We start from the raw sequence: 19,683 nt of genomic DNA, 5'->3' as shown, positions 1-19,683 counted from the left end.
CTGTCTTTATTTCAGATCAACAAAGGTCAGTTTAAAAGATTTTCGTCAGATTTTGAGAGGCTCTAGTCACAATCATTCCGCTCCCCATTTCCGGGTGAGTCCTGACTGCCCTGCCTCTGACTGAACACGTCAGGTCGGCCAAAATGAACATCGACAGCCCCTCGGACGGACGACGGCACGGGACACACCGAACAGACTCGAGTCGCTGACCTCGCCAGACTGTCCAACGGCCGATTATCGGGTTAGTGTGTCCTTAAGTGTGTTGAGCTTAGTTCATATTTTTGGAGGTGTGTGGCTGTCAGGGTTAGCAGATGAGCGTTACCAGTGTCTCACTAATTTTCATTATGATCAGCTAATTTATCAAGTGTACAAAAGTATTGTATTTCTTTTATATGGGGACACTTTTTCAAAATAAGTCATTATGTTTTAAGGTATTTTTGTGGTTTGATTGTAAACAACTTAAAAATAAATACATGGTTTTAAAGAAGAATATTTTGGTCAATTTAGTCAGCTTTTTCATTGAATCAAGAGAAACACTGAAAAGGATAATGGTGCTTTTAGGGGCCATGGAAGTAAAGTTAGAGTTAGCCAGAAAAGGTTATCGTCATGCGGCGATGCATACAGATTCATTCTATGACAACAACCAAATATGTACACACTCGTCACCATCTAACGCAGCTAATATCAATCGATCCAACACAAGAACATCAACATACGGACCAGCACCACAAAGGCAGGATGATAAAATGTGTTGTCACTCACTAAGGCTGAGGGCTCTCCAAGACAAAGGCGACGCGGAGGTTCTTCCCCTGGGCAAACTTGACTTATTCTGTAAGCTAACCACTCCACGTTAAACCGCGGTTACTTTACCAGCAGTTTGAGTGATGACAATATCCCGAGGCTGGTGGGCACCAAGGTTTTTTAATTCCAGTTTCTCTTTATAAACTGGTGAAGATGGAGGAGATGGTGTCTCCTAAAGGAAAACATATGTGAGGTTGTTGGTTGTGTCCTCGTCCATCATGAGTGATTATTCTGTACATGACCGACAGTGTGTTCGCTCATGTATCAGGAGTGTTTGGTGCTCAGCGTGGCAGCAGTCCAGTAATTTTGTCTCATCATTTCTTTGTGTTGTGATCCATCTAGTTGGTGGTCTACATGGAGGCCTGTTGTTGCTGCTGCAGTGTAGCAGGGAGTCATGGAGACGTGCTCAGACATGGTGAAGGCTGTCAGCTCTCAAGAAATGTTCAGAGTTTAAATTGATACCCTGCACTTATCAATTAATGTTGGTCAACTCTTTCAGAGAGATTATACAACATTTGTTGTCAGTATTGATATGTGGCTTTAAACAATGAGGTCAACTTACAACATAGTAAACTAAAGCATAACTGCATAACTGCATAACTATAGATGAAAACAGGAAAAATGTCTTAGGTGCTATGGCAGGCCATTTTAACATTTAATCTAACCACACTCCTATCTGTAATTACATTTTAGATATTTATAATAGCATTTCTCCTAGTCAAAATTATATTCTAACTAGTCAGAATGTTAAAGATATCCACAATAACATTCTTACTTGTAGCAATTGTTTTTCAAGATATCTACAACTTTGACTGTACTAGTCAAAACTAAATTTAAATCCTTAAATAGTATAAGTGTCCGTTTTAACATTTAGTAGCTATACTGGATATTTATTGCAGGTATCTGTATTTAAATCTTCCTAGTCAGAAATAACTTTCTAGATATCTGCAATAGATTTAATTAGAATATGTCCACATCCTGTTGTGTAGACCAGTTTTTTTAGGGAACAGCATTGTTAAAAAAGCTCTGCTTACTGTATATTTCCTCCAGTGCTCAAGTCACTGCTTGCTCAGACCTTCAGTTCAATAACCGCTTTATTTTAGTTTTTATTCTACAATCAAATAGTTACAGATTTCTTTGACTCATAAACCATCTTACAGTATTCATGAAACAAATAAACAATGACCAAAGTGACCATTAATTATCTAAAACACTTTTCACACAAGATAGAAACATCCATTAACTTGTTATACCCGGTATAACAACGACACATACTGTGTTCTGTAGACACTATGGGATTTAATAGGCCTCACTCTCAAATGAAGCTTCATGACACAATGAAATATTCAGCAATATGTTTTCTGTGGCTGCACATCAAATACAAATAAATGTGTATCCGATTACATAATCAACACATCATTTGATGCATCATGACACGTTATGTGGACGATATCTATTTAAACCTCTTTTAAACCCACAGACATTCATTATAACTTCCAGAAGAAATCAGTTTCTAAAGACACCATATATGTCAAGATGAAGTTTGATTCAACTTGCAAAGAATTGCTGCACATTTAACCATATGATAATAAATGTAATAAAGTGGAAATCAGTCACCACAGGAAACATATTATGTAGAAAATAAGATGTCAAATATTTGTTCCTTTTGATTGAAAATAAATCAATACCTGAAATGAGATCAGTGATTAGTTTACTCTGACAGGAGAGATGATCAGAGGGGCAGAGTTTTTACCACCATCATATGGACCGAAGTACGGGAAGAGTTTCTCAGTGAAGGAGCAGCCATTAAAGGAGTAGATAAGAGCTGCAGCATCTACGTCATAAAAGGAGACCAGACCCTCCTCATAATCCACAAACACCCCCACCTTCTGAGTGAAAGACTTCAGAGAGAGACGGACTGGAGGGTCAGCAAGAGCGTAGCAATCATTTCTCTTTATAACCACTATAGTCCAGAAACCTTTCTGAGGGCTCGCTGTGATTTCTCTCTTCCTGTTGATCGACTCTCTGGCCACTCCTAAAACCCAATCAGTGTTTCCTTTAACTTGAACCTCAAAGTAAAATCTGCCTGAAGAGAAACTCTGTTTTCCTAAAACAATACAGTAACGAGAAAATCTCTCCGGGTTGTCTGGGAGATTCTTCTTCACATCACCATGATTCACTTGTTTCCCATCATCAGACAGGATGAGTTCAGGATGTGCTGTATCAGGATCAAGAGTCACATCCACTGCATACTGCTGGACCCTCTTCAGCTCAGACTCAGGGAGCAGCTTCTTCATCTCTTCACTGAGTGTCTTCTCCAGGTGAACCACAGCTTTAACCACAGTCCCCTCATATGATGATGGACGGACGCTTACCTCTGTCCAGTCCTTGGTGGGTGGAGGTTGTTGGATGTTAAGGGACTGGACACTCTGGAGAAGATGGAGGTGGTCTTCAGAGTGTAAGAGCTGCTCCACCTCAGTGCTTTTCTTCATCAGCTCAGAGATTTCCTGTTCCAGCTCTTTGATGAAAGCTTTGGCCTGATTTTCTGTTGTTTTCTGCTTCTCTTTGATGGTGTTGATGAGCTCATTCAGGCCTCTCTCAACAGACTCCTTCAGAGAAGTGAAGACCTGAACACCTTCTGCTATCTCAGTGTCTGCATCTTCCTCACTGAGGTCGACTGAGTGTTTGATCTCCTCAATCTTCAGTCGTCTCTTCTGGATCATCTGCTGAATTTCAGCCCCTGTCCTCCCCAGCTCTATCTTCTTTACTTCATATTCTTCTGTCAGAGGAACAACATCATGTGTCTTGTGATCTAAAACAGTGCAGAGCATGCAGACACATGTCTGGTCAGTCTTACAGAACAGCTCCAGAGGTTTTTCATGCTTCGTACACATCCTGCCTTCCAGGTTCTCCACAGGGTCGATCAGCTGATGTCTTTTCAGACGTGAAGCTGTCAGATGAGGATCCAGGTGAGTCTCACAGTAGGAGACCAGACACACCAGGCAAGACTTCAGGGCCTTCAGTTTGGTTCCAGTGCAGACGTCACAGGGAACTTCTCCTGGTTTGAACACTTGTTGCTCTGAGCTGCTGCTGCTGGCTTTCTGTTGAGCTGACTGTCTGAACTGAGCAACCATCTCAGAGATGAAAGTGTTAACTTTCAAATTAGGTCTGGTGGTAAAGGCCTCTTTACATAAGGGACACTGGCACCGGTCACTTATATTCCAGTGTTCAGTGATGCAGTTCTTGCAGAAGTTGTGTCCACATGGTGTGGCGACAGGATCAGTGAACACATCCAGACAGATGGAGCACAGAAACTGATCTTCAGATGACAGATAGTTTGCAGCAGCCATATCTACACATAGAGTGAAAGAAAAGAAAAATATTATATTTAAAGTGCAGTTTTAATTTAAGCTGCAAGCAGTGATGAACATGCCCTCACACTTCTGCACATCAGGGGGTACTGATGGGCAGCCAGTCATAGTCGCTGTGCATTTCTCGGTTTATCGAACACTGCGCATGATTTAAGGCATTTACACATTGGGAACGTTTTTTTCGTGCTATTAAATTGCACATCAGTGTTTTTTTTATAACTGTTGTTTTCATCATCAGTACTTTCATGCAACTTGAATATTACGCAGTGATAAAGCAATGTAATTGTTTTTATGGAACAAGGTCAGTTTTTATGAGCTTTACACTGCGAATATAAGCATCATAACCAATCACGTTGTGTTGTTTACTTATGAGGATCACAATACAACAACACAGAGGCTGCTGTCCAAACGTTACTTGCTTTCAACCTTGACAAAGCGTTTACCAGAGACACTTTCTGTTCTTACATTTCAGAATAAGAGCCCTCGACATATGCTAAACTGTTTACCAGAGGGAATTAAATTTACTCAGAGTATTTAGCTAAAACGAAAATCATAGAAATAGCTTGCAGTAGCTTAGGCTGTGGTTGGACAGCACAGGGGGAGGCAGGTCTGGAGTCTCCAGAGCTAATTCCCGTCACTCCACTCAGCAGCTGGGGAAACAAGACAGGAGACCTCAGGTGGTCTGGAGGAGCTCAAACTGCAGACTCTAGTTAATGTATATGCACTTAATCTGGCACCAATATTCAAACCTTTTATTAAACAATTGTCGCAAATTCTGCCGGTAAGAAAAGTGACCATGTTAGCTCAGTTGGTAGAGCAGGCGCATATATACAGAGGTGCATGCCTCGACGCAGAAGCCTGACCTGTGACGATTTCCTGCATGTCTTCCCTCTCTCCCAGCTGATTTGAATTGGTTCAATCAACTCAGAGTAGGTTAACTCAGAGTGCACCACCACAATAAAAAGGCAGCATGAATGGAGCCATGATACTACGATTCACCATGGTAACAACCACAAACAAACTGGTCGGCGGAAATACTCATGTGCACATACAGCAAGTTTGAACATATATTTCGTTAAAAAGAAACACAGCAGCTGCTGCAAAAGAGAGAGATTTTGCATGGGAGAAAAATGCTGCTAGAGTAAATATGTAAGCTCTAATATAGTGTATTAATTTCATTTAATCATAAGTATAATATTAAAGCTGCGTTGTACGTGCCCTTGCACCTCTTTGCACGTCGGGTTACTGACGGACGCCGCTCCTTGCGACCGTGCATTTGTGTGGCACTCAGACACTGCAAATCATCACCAATGAAAAGGGAACTCCCTGCTGAGTTTAATGATTTCTCACACAAGATGTCATACAGTTCTTTAGCTGTGAAAGGGGCGTGGCTAAAGCATAGGGGGCGGGCCAAACCATGACAATCAAAAAGGAAATTTGCTGGGTTCAATGATACCTCACACAATAATGTACATCAAATGGGTCATTAGTCATAAAAGGGGGCATGGCCTGAGCAAGTGGCGTGTTTGAAGTATAGGGGTCGACTCAGTATCACATGTAGACCACACATAAGTTTCATGTAAATCGGATGATGTTTGTCAGATGAGGCGGATTTGCTGTTGCCAGCTGGGGGCGCTATGACGAAAAGTCAATTTTGGCCTGTAGATGTCCTCAGGCCTGGACCCTTGTCAATCGTGAGAAATTTGGGGCAGATATGACAATGTACACTCAAGTTACGACTTCTTCGTTCATCGATAAACGCCCACACCGTTGGATGAAAACTCAAGCTTTTAATAACTTTTCATCAGTAAGGTCTTGAGATGGCACAAAATTAATTTTAAGTTGATCGGATAAAATCTCTAGGAGAAGTTCATTAAAGTATAGGACCTTGACTTTTAGGCCTACTTCCTGTTGCCACAAGGGGGTGCTATGACTTTAAGTAAATATCGGCCTTTATTTGTCCTCATGGTTGGACTCTTATGAATTCTTAAAAGTTTAGAGCCAAATGGACAATGTACACTCAAGTTACACCCACTTCCTGTTTCGATGGCAAAACACACAAAATGGCCGCCCCGCCACAGCTAGGCCCTATGACGAAAACTCAAGCTTTTAATAACTTCATTTCTAAGGTCTTAAGATTGCAAAGACCAGATTTGAAGTTGATCGGATTAAATCTCTAGGAGGAGTTTGTTAAAGTACGACACGTGGAATTGGGCAAAAACGCACTAATTTCAAACTTTCAATTCAAAATGGCGGACTTTCTGTTGCGTTAAGGGTATGGCTCTTTTATGGAGCTTTTTTGTACATCTTGACATGGTACATATGTGTACCACGTTTCGTTAGTCTAGGTTAAACGTACTGCAGGGTCTCGATTGCTTAAATTTTGTAGGGTGCGCTAGCGAGCCATCTTTGTGCGTCTATTTCCCAAACCCTTAAAATATGTAAATTTTCACCAGGCTTCATGCAACCGCCAATTTTGGTGAGTTTTTGAGTATGTGAAGACCCTCAAAAAGGCAATTCATTTCCAGAAAAGAATAATTCCTTCAATTCCAATAGGGCCTTCGCTGCTGTCGGTGCCTGGCCCTAATTACTGTTGAAATGGTATTGAAACTTAATTTATTTCATTTAGGTGCAATACTGCGGACAAAAAAAAAGTCCTAGTCCTACTAATCCCATTCTGAGGCTGCAGCACCATCAGTAACAGCATTTTAATTCATGATCTTTTATTTCAAAGGGTTTACATCATTCAACTGCACTGTGGAAACTCTTTTTTAATGGCTCTTACTGGTTTGTGTCCAGGAAACATTACAAAAAGGTTTAAAAAACGTTTCAGAGCGAGTCATATTCATGTCATAAAAAACGTAATGCGACACAAAGAACCTGCTGGGATTTAAGAGCATGTCCACGAGTCAGTTACCATAGTAAGGAGGAGTTACCCCTCTCTTTCAGGTTTGATTAACCTCCCTTTCTGAAACAGAAAACCCAGAGTTTCCCTCATCTCAGGGTTAACAATCTCAGAGTTTTCACTAAACCTGCTTTCTGAAACGGACTCCTTGCACTGAGTTGTGCACAAACAAGCCCTTTAAAGTGGGGGCAGCAAGCTGAAACCCTACTACACTAAAACAGCACAGGATATGTCCACATCCTGTTGTGTAGACCAGTTTTTATTAAAGAAAAGCTCTGCTAACAAAGTTCTGCCTACTGTACATTTCCTCCAGCTGCTTCACATTAAAAGCCTCCCACTGGTTCTCTGGTGGAAAGCTTTTATTGTGAAACAGCCAGAGGAAATAAAGAAAGTAGTGTGTAGGACATGATCAGTAACCAGTTCCTAAAGTCCTGAGAACTGACACAGAGAGACTGTTTAAAGCTGTTAAAGTGGACTACTGTATAGTGGGCCTGCAGACAAACAGCCATAGTTATATTGTTACCAATTTCACAAGTAATTAAAAGAGTGGAACTTCCTTTGTGAGTAGAGCTGAAGTTTAGTGTTAATCCTGGTTGTAGAAAGTGTAAATGTGACCAGCTGTACTCACCACTGTTTGGCAGAGACTCTGCTGTGTTGTTGAGAAAGACCTGATGAAGTCAGTTTGAGTTTTCTTTCAGAGAGAAACAGAGACTTGTCTCTACTGCAGCGTGGCTGACACTCTGACAAACTTCACTTTCATTTCTGGAGTGTGACGTTGAAGCTCTCCTCTTTCCAGTGTTGCTCCTCCTCTCTCTCATGTGCACTCTTATTGCGAAATACCAGGGTGTTGTCTGGTTGATATGGAGCATTGGTCATGCTATAACTAACAATGTATTATGTGTGTTGAAACATTAATGTACCTCAGCTTTATTTTAACCAGAAGAGTTTAGTTTATAGTTTATTGGACACAAAGAGAGAGACATCACACACATCTGCAACGTTGCATCAAATCATACAACAAATATAATATGCATCATCAACAAATATCAAGAAATTAAACATATACTTACACATTAACTATAGGTCTTTTCACACATTGCATATGTAACATTTGGGAGTTACAAATATCAAAGATAAAGAGAGTTACTTCCTGTTTGCTCTCATGTTGTATGTAAAGTGTTTTGCTGGATTCATTCATTCATCCACACAGTTTACATGAATGAAGATTGTAAATAAAGGTTTTTTAAACATCTGCCTCTGTAGCAGCAATATAGTATTTTATATTGTAATAGAAGTGATATAATGTGTAAAATAAGAATGTTTGAGATCTGTTACTATAGTTCTGACCTGTGTCTGTCATGACTGCAGCATCTTGAGCCTGTTTTTCCTGTGTTTTGCTTTTGCTCTAACCTGAAGTCTGTTTGTCCTGAGTTTCCTGAACACATCCCTGCTGATTCTCCAACTACACACACCTGCTGTTATCTTCAATCTGCACCCCCGGTCCTGATTATCACCTCTGCACCATATAAGCCGTGACCAGACATCCATTCCCTGCCGGATCATTAGCGTAACCAGTATGTTTAGCTATCGTATCACAAGGTCTCACGCCAGGTCGTGTAATAGTCACGTTATTTTGATTCATAAATTTGTGTACAGGCTACGATTTTGACGTTTTTTTCGTGTATATGCAACGACTTTTGAACGAGTACAGGTGACGCTTTTCGAACCTGCTCTGGGGGACGCGACAACGGGGAAATGAGGTGCCACACGCCAGCCAAAACAACGGGACGGGCCACCACCCTGACCAACCTCCCTACGCGGACTTTCGCCTTATCAATATTACTCCCTACCGTCAGCGTTCTGGGATCACGAAATATGCTTCCCATTAAAATGCATTGCTTTCAATTTCGTAATCGGCACACGAAAAAAAAAGGCATTTACGTAACCTGTCCACGACTTAATAGATTAAAATAACGTAACTATATAACGACCTGCCGTGAGACCTGGCTGCGTATCAAGCTTCAAGTTTTGGAAAGTCTTTTTGCCGTCTTGTCTTTTTGCCTGTCGCTAATCTGCTGCCTGTTCCTCTGTCTGCAGTTCATCACCTGGATTGTCCCTCACACCTGCCTGGCTGTCAACTTCACAGTGTCATTCTTGGATCTGCACAAAGCCCCCTCCAGCCTTCCTGCTCCACCCACTGCCAACCATCTGGACTTACCCGCTTCAATATTCATATTCCAAATAAATACTCACCTTGTTATTCCAACTTACCTTGTCCTGGTCTGCTTTTGGGTTCCAGCACTAGACAAATCGGGACAGTTTCTGTTATTTAGTCTACCCTCTAGGGGTCGGGTACGATCCGGTACACACCGGTACAGTACGAACCGATCGATCCATCGATCGATCGTATTGGTTCACGACATAAATCAAACGGTGTAAACTACGTGGGCTCTGCAGTTTGGTTGAAGTCCCAGAGAGTCACGGCGATGCCGATAAAGTAGTTTCAAGTGTGGTTACAGTTTTCCAGGTATCGGTAGTGGTATTGGTTCAGATGGGAAAGGTACCCAACCCTTGGGGGGGGACATATCAAAGGGTGGGGTCTGGGTGTCCAAGTTCAGGTATCGCAATCAGAACATCTGTAGCTTTTACATTACTGTGTGAGTTTGGTACATCTGGTGATCTATCCAGAGAAAGGGGTTCCAAGATGTGGGGCAGAGGCTGGAGCCCATTGGACAAGGTGAGGTGCTATAGCTGCTGTCATTAAAGCTAAGCATTATTTGTTTTCATGTATTCATCAGCACATTCTCAAAAATCACCCAAAATCAGCACAGGGAGGTGAGTAGAAACAGCTGTTTACACTCAAAAAAAGGTTGTAAAGGGGCGCCTGGGTAGCTCACCTGGTAGAGGGCGCGCCCATATACAGAGGTTTACACCTTGATGCAGCGGCCGCGGGTTCGACTCCGACCTGCAGCCCTTTGCTGCATGTCATCCCCCCCCCTCTATCTCTCCCCTTTCATGTCTTCAGCTGTCCTATAAATAATGGCCAAAAAATTATCTTTAGAAAGAAAAAAGTTGAAAACCACTGCTTTAGTGTACGTTTCTGTCTTTCCTGGTTTTGGGCCTCTTAGTTCTAATGAAGAGAAATCTTAAAGCTGCAGCACACGATATTTTAGACAGAAATCTTCTTTGTGTCGACAGATTTTCTTTCTTTTCCTGTTTGGACACAAAGCCTCCTCTATAAGGAACTCCAAGTCTGGTGTGGAAGAACTGGACAGGTCTGCAGCCCTACCCCATCCACAGCTACAGAGAGGTGACATACAGAAAGATGAAAACATGTCCACCTCTTCTTCAATCCTGAGAATTAAAATGAGACACGCTGTGGATCCAGGGACTTTATAAAGGACTTCCTTAACTAGGACATTTGCATTTGGTTGAAGCAAGAAACTGTTGGTGAGCCTGAAATGCTGCCCTGGAGGAAATGAGTATTAGGCTATATTAGCATTTTGTAAATACACAACACTCGTATTACATGAAACGTGGCATCCCTCGCTCACTATGGTAACGTTATAGCATAGCAGTAATACTATAATAAGCCAAAGCTTTCTGTTGTGTTTTTAGCTAACTGTACTAACACCACAGCCCCTTGTGTGAGCAGTAACGTGCACGTTTTCCCGCTGTGCACCCAAAGGAAAAGATGTCGACCAGATTCCATTAACTATTCTTGCACCCTAAAGTTTGTTTCGATGATGGGAAAGTTAACTAAAAACATAATGACTGACTGGGACCTTTACCTACATCGAAGAGATGACCTTGTTAATTCGGCATACAGTGACATTGCCTGAATATCTGTTAACACAACAGTTTGTCCTGTAATTCCAGAGTCCTTCCACCTCATAACTCAGCTGTACGGAGCTTTACGTGTTGAAAGTTGAAAGAAAAAAAATAGTAAAGCAAACACTGCTTCTTCTAATTAAACTATATGCCGAATTATTAATTGTTCTTTATTATTTCAGATAATGTATTCAGTCAACTTCTTTGATATTTGTGCTTTAACATTTCAGACCAAATCCTCTTTAATTGTCACATATTGTAATGGAGTCTGGCGTGACGTTTTCTCCAGACAAGAGAACAGCAGATATCGGCTGTAAGACTCCTGTATAAAGCCTAGCTCACAATAACAGCGTTCTGGCGCCATGTTAGATCCATTTTATTAATGCGGTGTAAACTAAATGTGTCAGTAATTAGCTTGAAACAAGCTACGGTTTGCTGCAGCCCAACTAGCTAGCTGGAGGTCCCCGTTAATCCCCGGGCTAAAGAACGGCAGCTAAATTACCTCCGGTGGGAAATACGGCGGCGGTGTTCTGTTGTTCCTGTTGTTCTTTTTATTCCTCCTTTTCCTGCCTCGTTTGCCTCTTTTCGTTCACGACTTTTTCGACGTTTTCTTGCCGTTATTGCCGGAGCCAGAGCCCTGTCCGTGTCTGCTGTGTCCGGGCGACACTGCACCACTCTCGGAGAAACCCACCATCGCTGAGCTCAGGATGAAAACGGTTCAAACTCATGGTGATAAAATAACGTAATACCAATAATAAAGACATCACATTCCTTCCTTCACTTCCCTCTTGGCTCTCAACGAAGGCGGTCGCATTTCTCTCCCTCTCCTCCCGTAACCTGCCTTGCTTTGCTCTCTCGTATAGTCTTTGTCTCTGTGTACTTTGAGAGTCTCTCTCTTTGCACTGCTCCAAAAAACCAAGAATCATGGATTTGGTCATGGTCTCTCAGCGCAAATGACACCATCTTCTTGACGAGAAGCTTGGGTTCAGGGGAACCTGACTGCCCTGCCTGAACGTTCGCAGCTGGCTACACGATGGACGCGTGGGAGAGGTGGCGGGTCGTATGTCTGGCGGCTCTTTCCGTGGAGGATATTGAAGATATCTACCTATTCGGAACCATGATAACAGGTCTTTTTCTGATTGGCTTAGGCATTACCCTGGTTTATCGAGAAATTAAGAAGAAGACGGGAGCCGAACAAGGCTGCCCGTTATGGTCGAAGCTGTGGGCAGAGCTGTCGGAACTCAGATTGGGACTATGAACACCATGAACCACAATATGGATACCATCTTGGAGAAACTGACGGCTTTGGAAAGGCTGGACAACATCTTGGAGAAACCCACGGCTTTGCAAAGGAAATTTGATCGATTCGGAGACCAGAGTGAACATTTTAGAGAAGATGTGTGAAATTAAATGCGGCTACTCGCCATAAAACAAAACAAATCCAATCTTATCTTTTCGGCTCCCTGAACCAGCACTGGCCTTGGCCGAGGCCGGTGTTGAACAACACCTCCCCTGGGAGCACTGCAGCGAGGCACACTCTTGCGCTCCTTACCCGACTCCCACAGGCACCTGCTGATTGCTGGCTCGGACTGGGTCCTGTTCAAGGTTGACTCCATGGCAACCGGCTATGTACCGCTATGACAATCTTGCGGACTGAGACAACGAGATTACAGAGCCAGATGTAGTTTGACTACTCAGGCCTACACACACACGAACCCTTACACATATACAGATATGCAATCACCCCCCACACCCTGTCCCTCGCCTTCGCCGTTTTGTACCACCAGTCAGGCGGGCGGGTCTGTGACCAGCGCCAAAAATGGCTGCTGGACCAGATGGCTGCTTGCCTGTGCTGGTCTACCTCCACCCCAACACTCCCCTCCCCATTGCGAGCCTTGTGTGCTCTTGTACTGGTTATGTGCTTATGTTGCTGAGGTGTTTTTTTCCTGTTCCCACACTATACTCCTATCAGGGGCATAGTCTGGGAGTTGCCTTTTTCTCCTCCCCTCTCCTCATGTCATGCTGTTTTTTTCTTCCTTAATACCCTGTCTTCCTGTCCTGTCTACCCCATTGTCATATTGTATGTTTGTATATGTATGGTCAGGTTTATGGCTAATTTCGCTGGTACTTGTGACTATGTGACAATAAAGGCTACTACTACTACTACATGTCCCTAAACACACGGCCTGCCTGCGTGGAGACCTGCCGCGGAGGATGCTCTCTCCTCAGCATCACAAACACCGTCAACTTTGCTCCGCTCAACAGCTTCTGGCTCTTTCAAAATAAGAGCAACAGTTTAGTTCCAGAAGTCAAAATCCCATTCAGTTTCTCAATAAGTGTTCCCGTCGACCATGCAACTTTGTTTTTTTCTGGGTCGAAATTTCAACATTTTGTTTCAACGTTTTTTTTTATTATGTTTTTGTCAATTTTGTAACAAGATTTTTGTCCTTTTTTCCAATGTATGTATTCACTTTTTTCCATTTTTTTTAACAAGTTTTTGTCACCTTTGGCGATGTTGTTTTGATCATTTTTTGTTTGTTTTGGTTTGTCAATTCTTTTCCTACGTTCTTTTTTCATGGTTCAGATATAGAGGACAACTCTCTTGTTGTCCTGCCCACTATGCAACTTTTTGTGCTGAGTTTTTTTCCCCCTTTTCCCCAATTATCTTCTGCGTTTCTTTGTGGACGTTTTTGTTGTTTTTCCCGAGGTTTTTTAAGCCTTTCCTGTCATTTTTGTCACTTTTTTCAACGATCTTTTATTAAAACATTTTTTTGAAATGCAATAAAATTAAATAAAACACCCAAATTCAAAGAAAGTAGTGAACTGATCATTTATTTTACTTGTAAAGAGCGTTATTTTGTTGGACATTTTGGTTGATAGAAACCCAAATTTCATTAATTTGATGCATCATGAAACAGGTTATGTGGACAAAATCCATTTAAACCTCTGTTAAACCCACATTTATTATAATTTCCAGAAGAAATCAGTTTCTAAAGACACCAAATATGTCAAGATGAAGTTTGATTTAATTTGCAAAGAATTGCTGCACATTTAACCATATGATAATAAATGGAATAAAGTGTAAATCAGTCACCACAGGAAACATTCTGTAGAAAATAAGATTTAAAATATATGAATATGTACATTTGTTCCTTTTGATTGAAAATAAATCAATACCTGAAATGGGATCAGTGATTAGTTTATTTTGACAGGAGAGATGATCAGAGGGGCAGAGTTTTTACCACCTTCATTAAGACAGGGACAGAAGTATGGGAAGAGTTTATCAGTGAAGGAGCAGCCAGTAAAGGAGTAGATAAGAGCTGCAGCATCTATGTCATAAAAGGAGACCAGACCCTCCTCATAATCCACAAACACCCCCACCTTCTGAGGAGGAGATTTCAGAGAGAGAAGGACTAAAGGGTCATCAGCAGCTTTGTACTCATTTCCATTTCTCAACACTATAGTCCAGAAACCTTTCTTGGGGCTCAGTGTGATGCTTCCCTTCCTGTTGATCGACTCTCTGGCCACTCCTAAATCCCATTTTGTCTTTCCTTTAACTTGAACCTCAAAGTAAAATCTGCCTGAAGAGAAACTCTGTTGTCCTAAAACAAATACACAATTAGAAAATCTCTCTGGGTTGTCTGGGAGATTCTTCCTCACATCACCATGATTCATTTGTTTCCCATCATCAGACAGGATGAGATTAGGATGTGCTGTATCAGGATCAAGAGTCACATCCACTGCATACTGCTGGACCCTCTTCAGCTCAGACTCAGCGAGCAGCTTCTTCATCTCTTTACTGAGTGTCTCCTCCAGCTGAACCACAGCTTTCACCACAGTCCCCTCATATGATGATGGACCGACGCTGACCTCTGTCCAGTCCTTGGTGGGTGGAGGTTGTTGGATGTTTAGGCATTGAACACTCTGGAGAAGATGGAGGTGGTCTTCAGAGCGTGAGAGCTGCTCCACCTCAGTGCTTCTCTTCATCAGCTCAGAGATTTCCTGTTCCAGCTCTTTGATGAAAGCTTCGGCCTGTTTTTCTGTTGTTTTCTGCTTCTCGTCGATCGTGTTGATGAGTTCATTCAGGCCTCTCTCAACAGACTCCTTCAGAGAAGTGAAGACCTGAACACCTTCTGCTATCTCTCTGTCTGCATTTTCCTCACTGAGGTCGACTGAGTGTTTGATCTCCTGAATCTTCAGTCGTCTCTTCTGGATCATCTGCTGAATTTCAGCCCCTTTCTTCCCCAGCTCTGCCTTCTTTCCTTCATATTCTTCTTTCAGATTAACAACATCATGCATCTTGTGATCTGAATAAGGGCAGAGCGTGCAGACACATGTCTGGTCGGTCTTACAGAACAGCTCCAGAGGTTTATCGTGCTTCGTACACATCCTGCCTTCCAGGTTCTCCACAGGGTCAATCAGCTGATGTCTTGTCAGCCGTGAAGCTGTCAGATGAGGCTCCAGGTGAGTCTCACAGTAGGATGCCAGACACACAAGGCAGGACTTCAGGGCCTTCAGTTTGGTTCCAGTGCAGACGTCACAGGGAACTTCTCCTGGTTTGGAGACGTGTTGCTCTGAGCTGCTGCTGGCGTTCTGTTGAGCTGACTGTCTGAACTGAGCAACCATCTCAAAGATAAAAGTGTTGACTCTCAAATCAGGTCTTGTGGTAAAACCCTCCTTACACAGGGGACACAGATGCTGGTCATTGGTATTCCAGTGTTCTGTGATGCAGTTCTTGCAGAAGTTGTGTCCACATGGTATGGTGACAGGATCAGTGAACACATCCAGACAGATGGAGCACAGAAACTGATCTTCAGATTGCAGATAGTTTGCAGCAGCCATATCTACACATGTTGTGAAAGAAAAGGAAAAACATTATTCAAAATGTAGGTTATTTAATGTTGCAATAAGTGATGAACGAGCCCTCCCACATTCGGGTCGAGGATACTGATGAAGCGCCAGTCAATGTGGCTCTTGTATTTTCCAGGATCATCAGACACTGTGTGCATGAATTAGACTTCATTTCCTGCATTGAGCATGTGTCGCTAAAAATGAAGTATTGTACATTTTGTACCATTTCCTGTGACCACTATGTGGCGCTAGAGAACACACACACTAATGAAACATCACGTTGCGGTGTATCATAGGTAGACCATATGTAAATTAGATGATCTGTGTCACATACAACTAACTTTTTGTTGTCAGTAGGTGACTCTATGACTATGACTTAATAAAGGCGTGTAGATGCCTTCAAATATTTGGGGCAAATTGAATTCAAGTTAACCCTTGTGTTGTCCTTTGGGTCCCAGTGACCCGAAGGACAACACAAGGGTTAACAGCTTCCTGTGTTATGGAGGAACATTCAGATTGTCCGATACAGCACATCATTCCACAAAAACACAAAAGCTTCCCAATTTGGCACCATGAAGGTCTTGAGATTCTTTTGACCCAATCTGAGATGGATATGTTGAATCCTCTAGGAAGAAGAATTTTTGATACCTTTAAACGGCTGACATCAACATTCGAGGTATCGACTAATCCTTCATGAATTAGCGTCACATTATTCAAAGGGTTATGCCAACAAAGTACAAAATGAATCCAATAAACCCCTCTAGGAGGAAGTCAAAAAATACATTAAAAAAACATGAAATTCAAAATGGATGACTTCCAGTTGGGTGGAGCTAATGAGACCATTTTGGAAACATCTCCGAAATGATGAGAGTCATGTGGGTTCATCACTTTAATATAAGAGGAACTTTGTTACAACTAAGGCCTTCCACGCATAACGGAGCGCTAAACATGCATGAACCCGCTGCTGAATATTCTCGCAATGTTCATTGGTTTTGTATGTGTGCGAAACGTTTTGAGTTTTCGTGTATAAGGGCATTAAAATGCATTGTGTGCCACGTCCAAGCCCAAATGTGATATCAAAAATAATTACTAGTTTAAATATGGGTCCAAAGTTTGTGAGTTTTCATGCATCCTAAAGTACTCAAACATGTTTTTAAAATGAAAATGAATGCACATAATCCAAAATGGTTGAATTTCTCTCAGTCGAAAATATATCAAAATGTTTGTAGTTGTTCGTTGAGATGAGAGCAATGATCGCACCAAATTTCATGATAATCAAAGGAACTTTATCCCAACCCTGGTGTGCGTTTGGGGGCGCTATGGAGCCTGCTGGCCACGCCTGAACCCAATCACTGCAGAACTTTACAAATTTCACCAGTTCTGACGTGTGCTGATTTTCACAAGTTTTCAAGCATCCTAAGCCCCTCAGAAATGTAATGAAATAATAAGTGAACACATCCAGACGGAGCACAGAAACTGATCAGACAGCAGACAGCTCACAGCAGCCTCGCATCTACACACTGAGAACAAAAAGTATTATAAAATGTTATTACACACATATTTGTGATATGAATAAAAATGATGTATGAAGTATGATTACTGTAATTTTGACAAACTTAAACAATTAAGCACACAGTATGGTATTTCTATTGCTCAGGGTCTCTCAATCAAATCAATAACAAGACAGACTGATGATGCTGTGAAGTAGTGAAGGATCTTGGCAGATAACCCACACTATGTGACTCAGGCAGAAATAATGTAAATAAAGGAGTCACGGACAAGTTAATGTTCCAATTTACTTTGAAGTGAAAACCCACAGAGAGAGGGTCAAAGTTTAAAATAAAAACACAGACACCCTAAAACAAGATCTGGTCTCTTTTATGTCCACAGCGTTAGCATGGTTAGCATTACTAAGCCTCTGTCCTGATTGACAGGTCGGTGTGAGGCCAACACCCTAAAACTTCCCCTGCTATGGCCAGACAATATATTACTGGCATATGCTGTGTACACCAATAATATGACAACATGACTTCTCTGTTTTAGCCTCCCTGCCATTACCTTGCTTAAAATGACAGATTTCTCTGGTTTTGAACATTTTCTGGAACATTTGGGATAATGTAAATATACAGCTCAAGAATTTTTTTTCTTTTTAGACATTTTAATGTGAAAATGTTACATGTTATACCTTGAAGTGAGTTATCCATCTGACAAGTGTCATTAAAAAACAAAGAATGTAGCTTCCTGTTTGAATAAAGCTGCTACATTTAGCTGTATGTTTAGTTTTAATGCCGTTTGTTAAAACAGGAAATATAATCAGCTGCACTCACCGGTATTTGTTGAGAAAGACCTGATGAACTCAGATCAATATTTCTTCAGACAGAAACCCAGAGACTGGTCTCGACTGCAGCTCCCTCTGACAGACACTATGTTTCATTTCTGGAGAGTGACGTTGAGGCTCTCCTCCTTCCAGTGTTGCTCCTCCTCTTTCTGCAGCTCTGTTTGGGAGCTTGTTTCCTCTTTCAGGTTCACACATGATTATAGAGTCTACTCAACATCTCTGATCAATAGGTGATTCTTAACTCAACTTTAAAATCTAATGTTTCTGCTTTCTTGTGTAATTTGTTCAGGGAGTACATTCCATTCTTGCATTGATCTATAAATGACCATTTGCTTTTGGTGAAGTAAAGTTATCTCTTGTGGCATGTCTAGTGGCACAGTCATATTTATTTAAACTAAACGTTAAATTATTAAAAAAATAGATGGTTTCTTTGTTACAAGAATGTTCTGAAAAAATACAAATAATGAATAAAGTAATCTGTTTTTCACAGATAACCAACCTAAACATTTGTGAATTGCAACATTTGTTCTATATCCACACCTGAGAGTTATACTCGCTGCTGTGTTTTGTACAATTTGCAATTTTTCTTGAGTTGTATTAGGCCATACTGCTGAACAATAGTCAATATTAGACAATATTAAATACTGAATCACCACTTTGGTTGAGCTTTATGACAAACATGGTGCAGATCTTTTAACAACAGAAACACCACTTCCCATCTTATCAACCATCTTATTTATATGTTCTGTCCATGACAATTTACTATCTAAAATAACTCCCAGAGGTTTTGGTCTCTTGGACCTGTTCAACAGTTAGATCATTTATGCAAATCTTCAGTTAAGGTTGATTATGAAAAGTATGATCTACACCTAATATTCTTTTCATCTTTAAAGGAACACGCCGACTTATTGGGAATTTAGCTTATTCACCATAACCCCCAGAGTAAAACAAGTCGATACATACCCTTCTCATCTCCGTGCGTGCTGTAACACTGTCTGACGGTTCCAGCATTAGCTTAGCCCAGCACAGATCCTGCAGGTAACTGGTTCCAACTAGCCTACTGCTCCGAATAAGAAAAAAGAATAAAAAATAACGCCAACATGTTCCTATTTAGGCTACATGTTGTGATTTGTATAGTCACAGCGTGTACAAAAAACAACGTAACATGAGACACAGCCATCTCTTAACGGTAAACAAACCGGGAACTATATTCTCAGACAGGCTTGCTGTGAGCATATCACTCCGCCCAAGTACTATATTCTTCTGCCTGAGAATATAGTTCCTGGTTTGTTTACAGTTAGAAGACGGCTGTGTCTCATGTTACGTTGTTTTTTGTACACGCTGTGACTCTACAAATCACAACATATAAATAAGAACATGTTGCCGTTATTTTGTCACTTATTCGGAGCAGTAGGATTACTGGAACCATTTACCTGCATGTTCTGTGCTGGCCTGATGCCCCTGGAGCCATCAGACAGCCTTACAACACACACGGAGATGAGAAGGGTATGTATCGACTTGTCTAACTTACGGTGAATAAGCTAAATTCCCAATAAGTCGGCATGTTCCTTTAAAAGATCTATGTG

The 19,683-nt window shown here is 41.6% G+C and overlaps 4 protein-coding genes across 6 annotated transcripts in view; all 4 read right to left on the bottom strand.

Moving 5' to 3' along the window:
• LOC120566667 (E3 ubiquitin-protein ligase TRIM21-like) overlaps positions 1-7,804 on the bottom strand; it is a 174,294-nt gene extending 166,490 nt beyond the window's left edge. The window contains exon 1 of the mRNA XM_039813240.1: positions 7,706-7,804. The gene's annotated coding sequence lies outside the window, so the exon portion shown is untranslated. The remainder of the gene's footprint in view (positions 1-7,705) is intronic.
• Positions 1-18,174, bottom strand: part of LOC120566319 (E3 ubiquitin-protein ligase TRIM39-like) — a 503,358-nt gene extending 485,184 nt beyond the window's left edge. Inside the window, exon 1 of one of the 2 annotated variants that reach the window (XM_039812728.1) lies at positions 18,087-18,174. The gene's annotated coding sequence lies outside the window, so the exon portion shown is untranslated. Of the gene's footprint in view, positions 1-7,705; positions 7,810-18,086 lie in introns of those variants that run through there. The other variant, XM_039812738.1, reaches the window with a different exon arrangement.
• Positions 1,547-18,169, bottom strand: LOC120566631 (E3 ubiquitin-protein ligase TRIM21-like). Of its 2 annotated transcripts, none has more exons than XM_039813197.1 (2): positions 18,087-18,169; positions 1,547-4,153 (listed from the first exon to the last, which is right to left on the bottom strand). In XM_039813197.1, the coding sequence occupies exon 2, from the start codon at positions 4,149-4,151 to the stop codon at positions 2,508-2,510; it is 1,644 nt and encodes a 547-aa protein (XP_039669131.1). In that variant the 5' UTR covers positions 4,152-4,153; positions 18,087-18,169; the 3' UTR covers positions 1,547-2,507. The 2 variants fall into 2 exon arrangements, with proteins under 2 accessions (XP_039669131.1, XP_039669121.1); XM_039813187.1 differs by lacking the exon at positions 18,087-18,169 and adding an exon at positions 7,706-7,837.
• On the bottom strand, positions 14,089-18,103 carry LOC120566616 (E3 ubiquitin-protein ligase TRIM21-like). Its single transcript, XM_039813164.1, has 2 exons — positions 18,087-18,103; positions 14,089-15,752 (listed from the first exon to the last, which is right to left on the bottom strand). Exon 2 carries the CDS (start codon positions 15,748-15,750, stop codon positions 14,104-14,106), a length of 1,647 nt encoding a protein of 548 aa, XP_039669098.1. The 5' UTR covers positions 15,751-15,752; positions 18,087-18,103; the 3' UTR covers positions 14,089-14,103.
• Positions 18,175-19,683: the final 1,509 nt, after the last annotated feature.

The sequence above is a fragment of the Perca fluviatilis genome, chromosome 1 (genome assembly GCF_010015445.1).
Source record: "Perca fluviatilis chromosome 1, GENO_Pfluv_1.0, whole genome shotgun sequence".
NCBI classification, from domain to species: Eukaryota; Metazoa; Chordata; class Actinopteri; order Perciformes; family Percidae; genus Perca; species Perca fluviatilis.
Note: the sequence above shows the minus strand (reverse complement) of the source record. Positions and strands in the feature narration are given on the sequence as shown.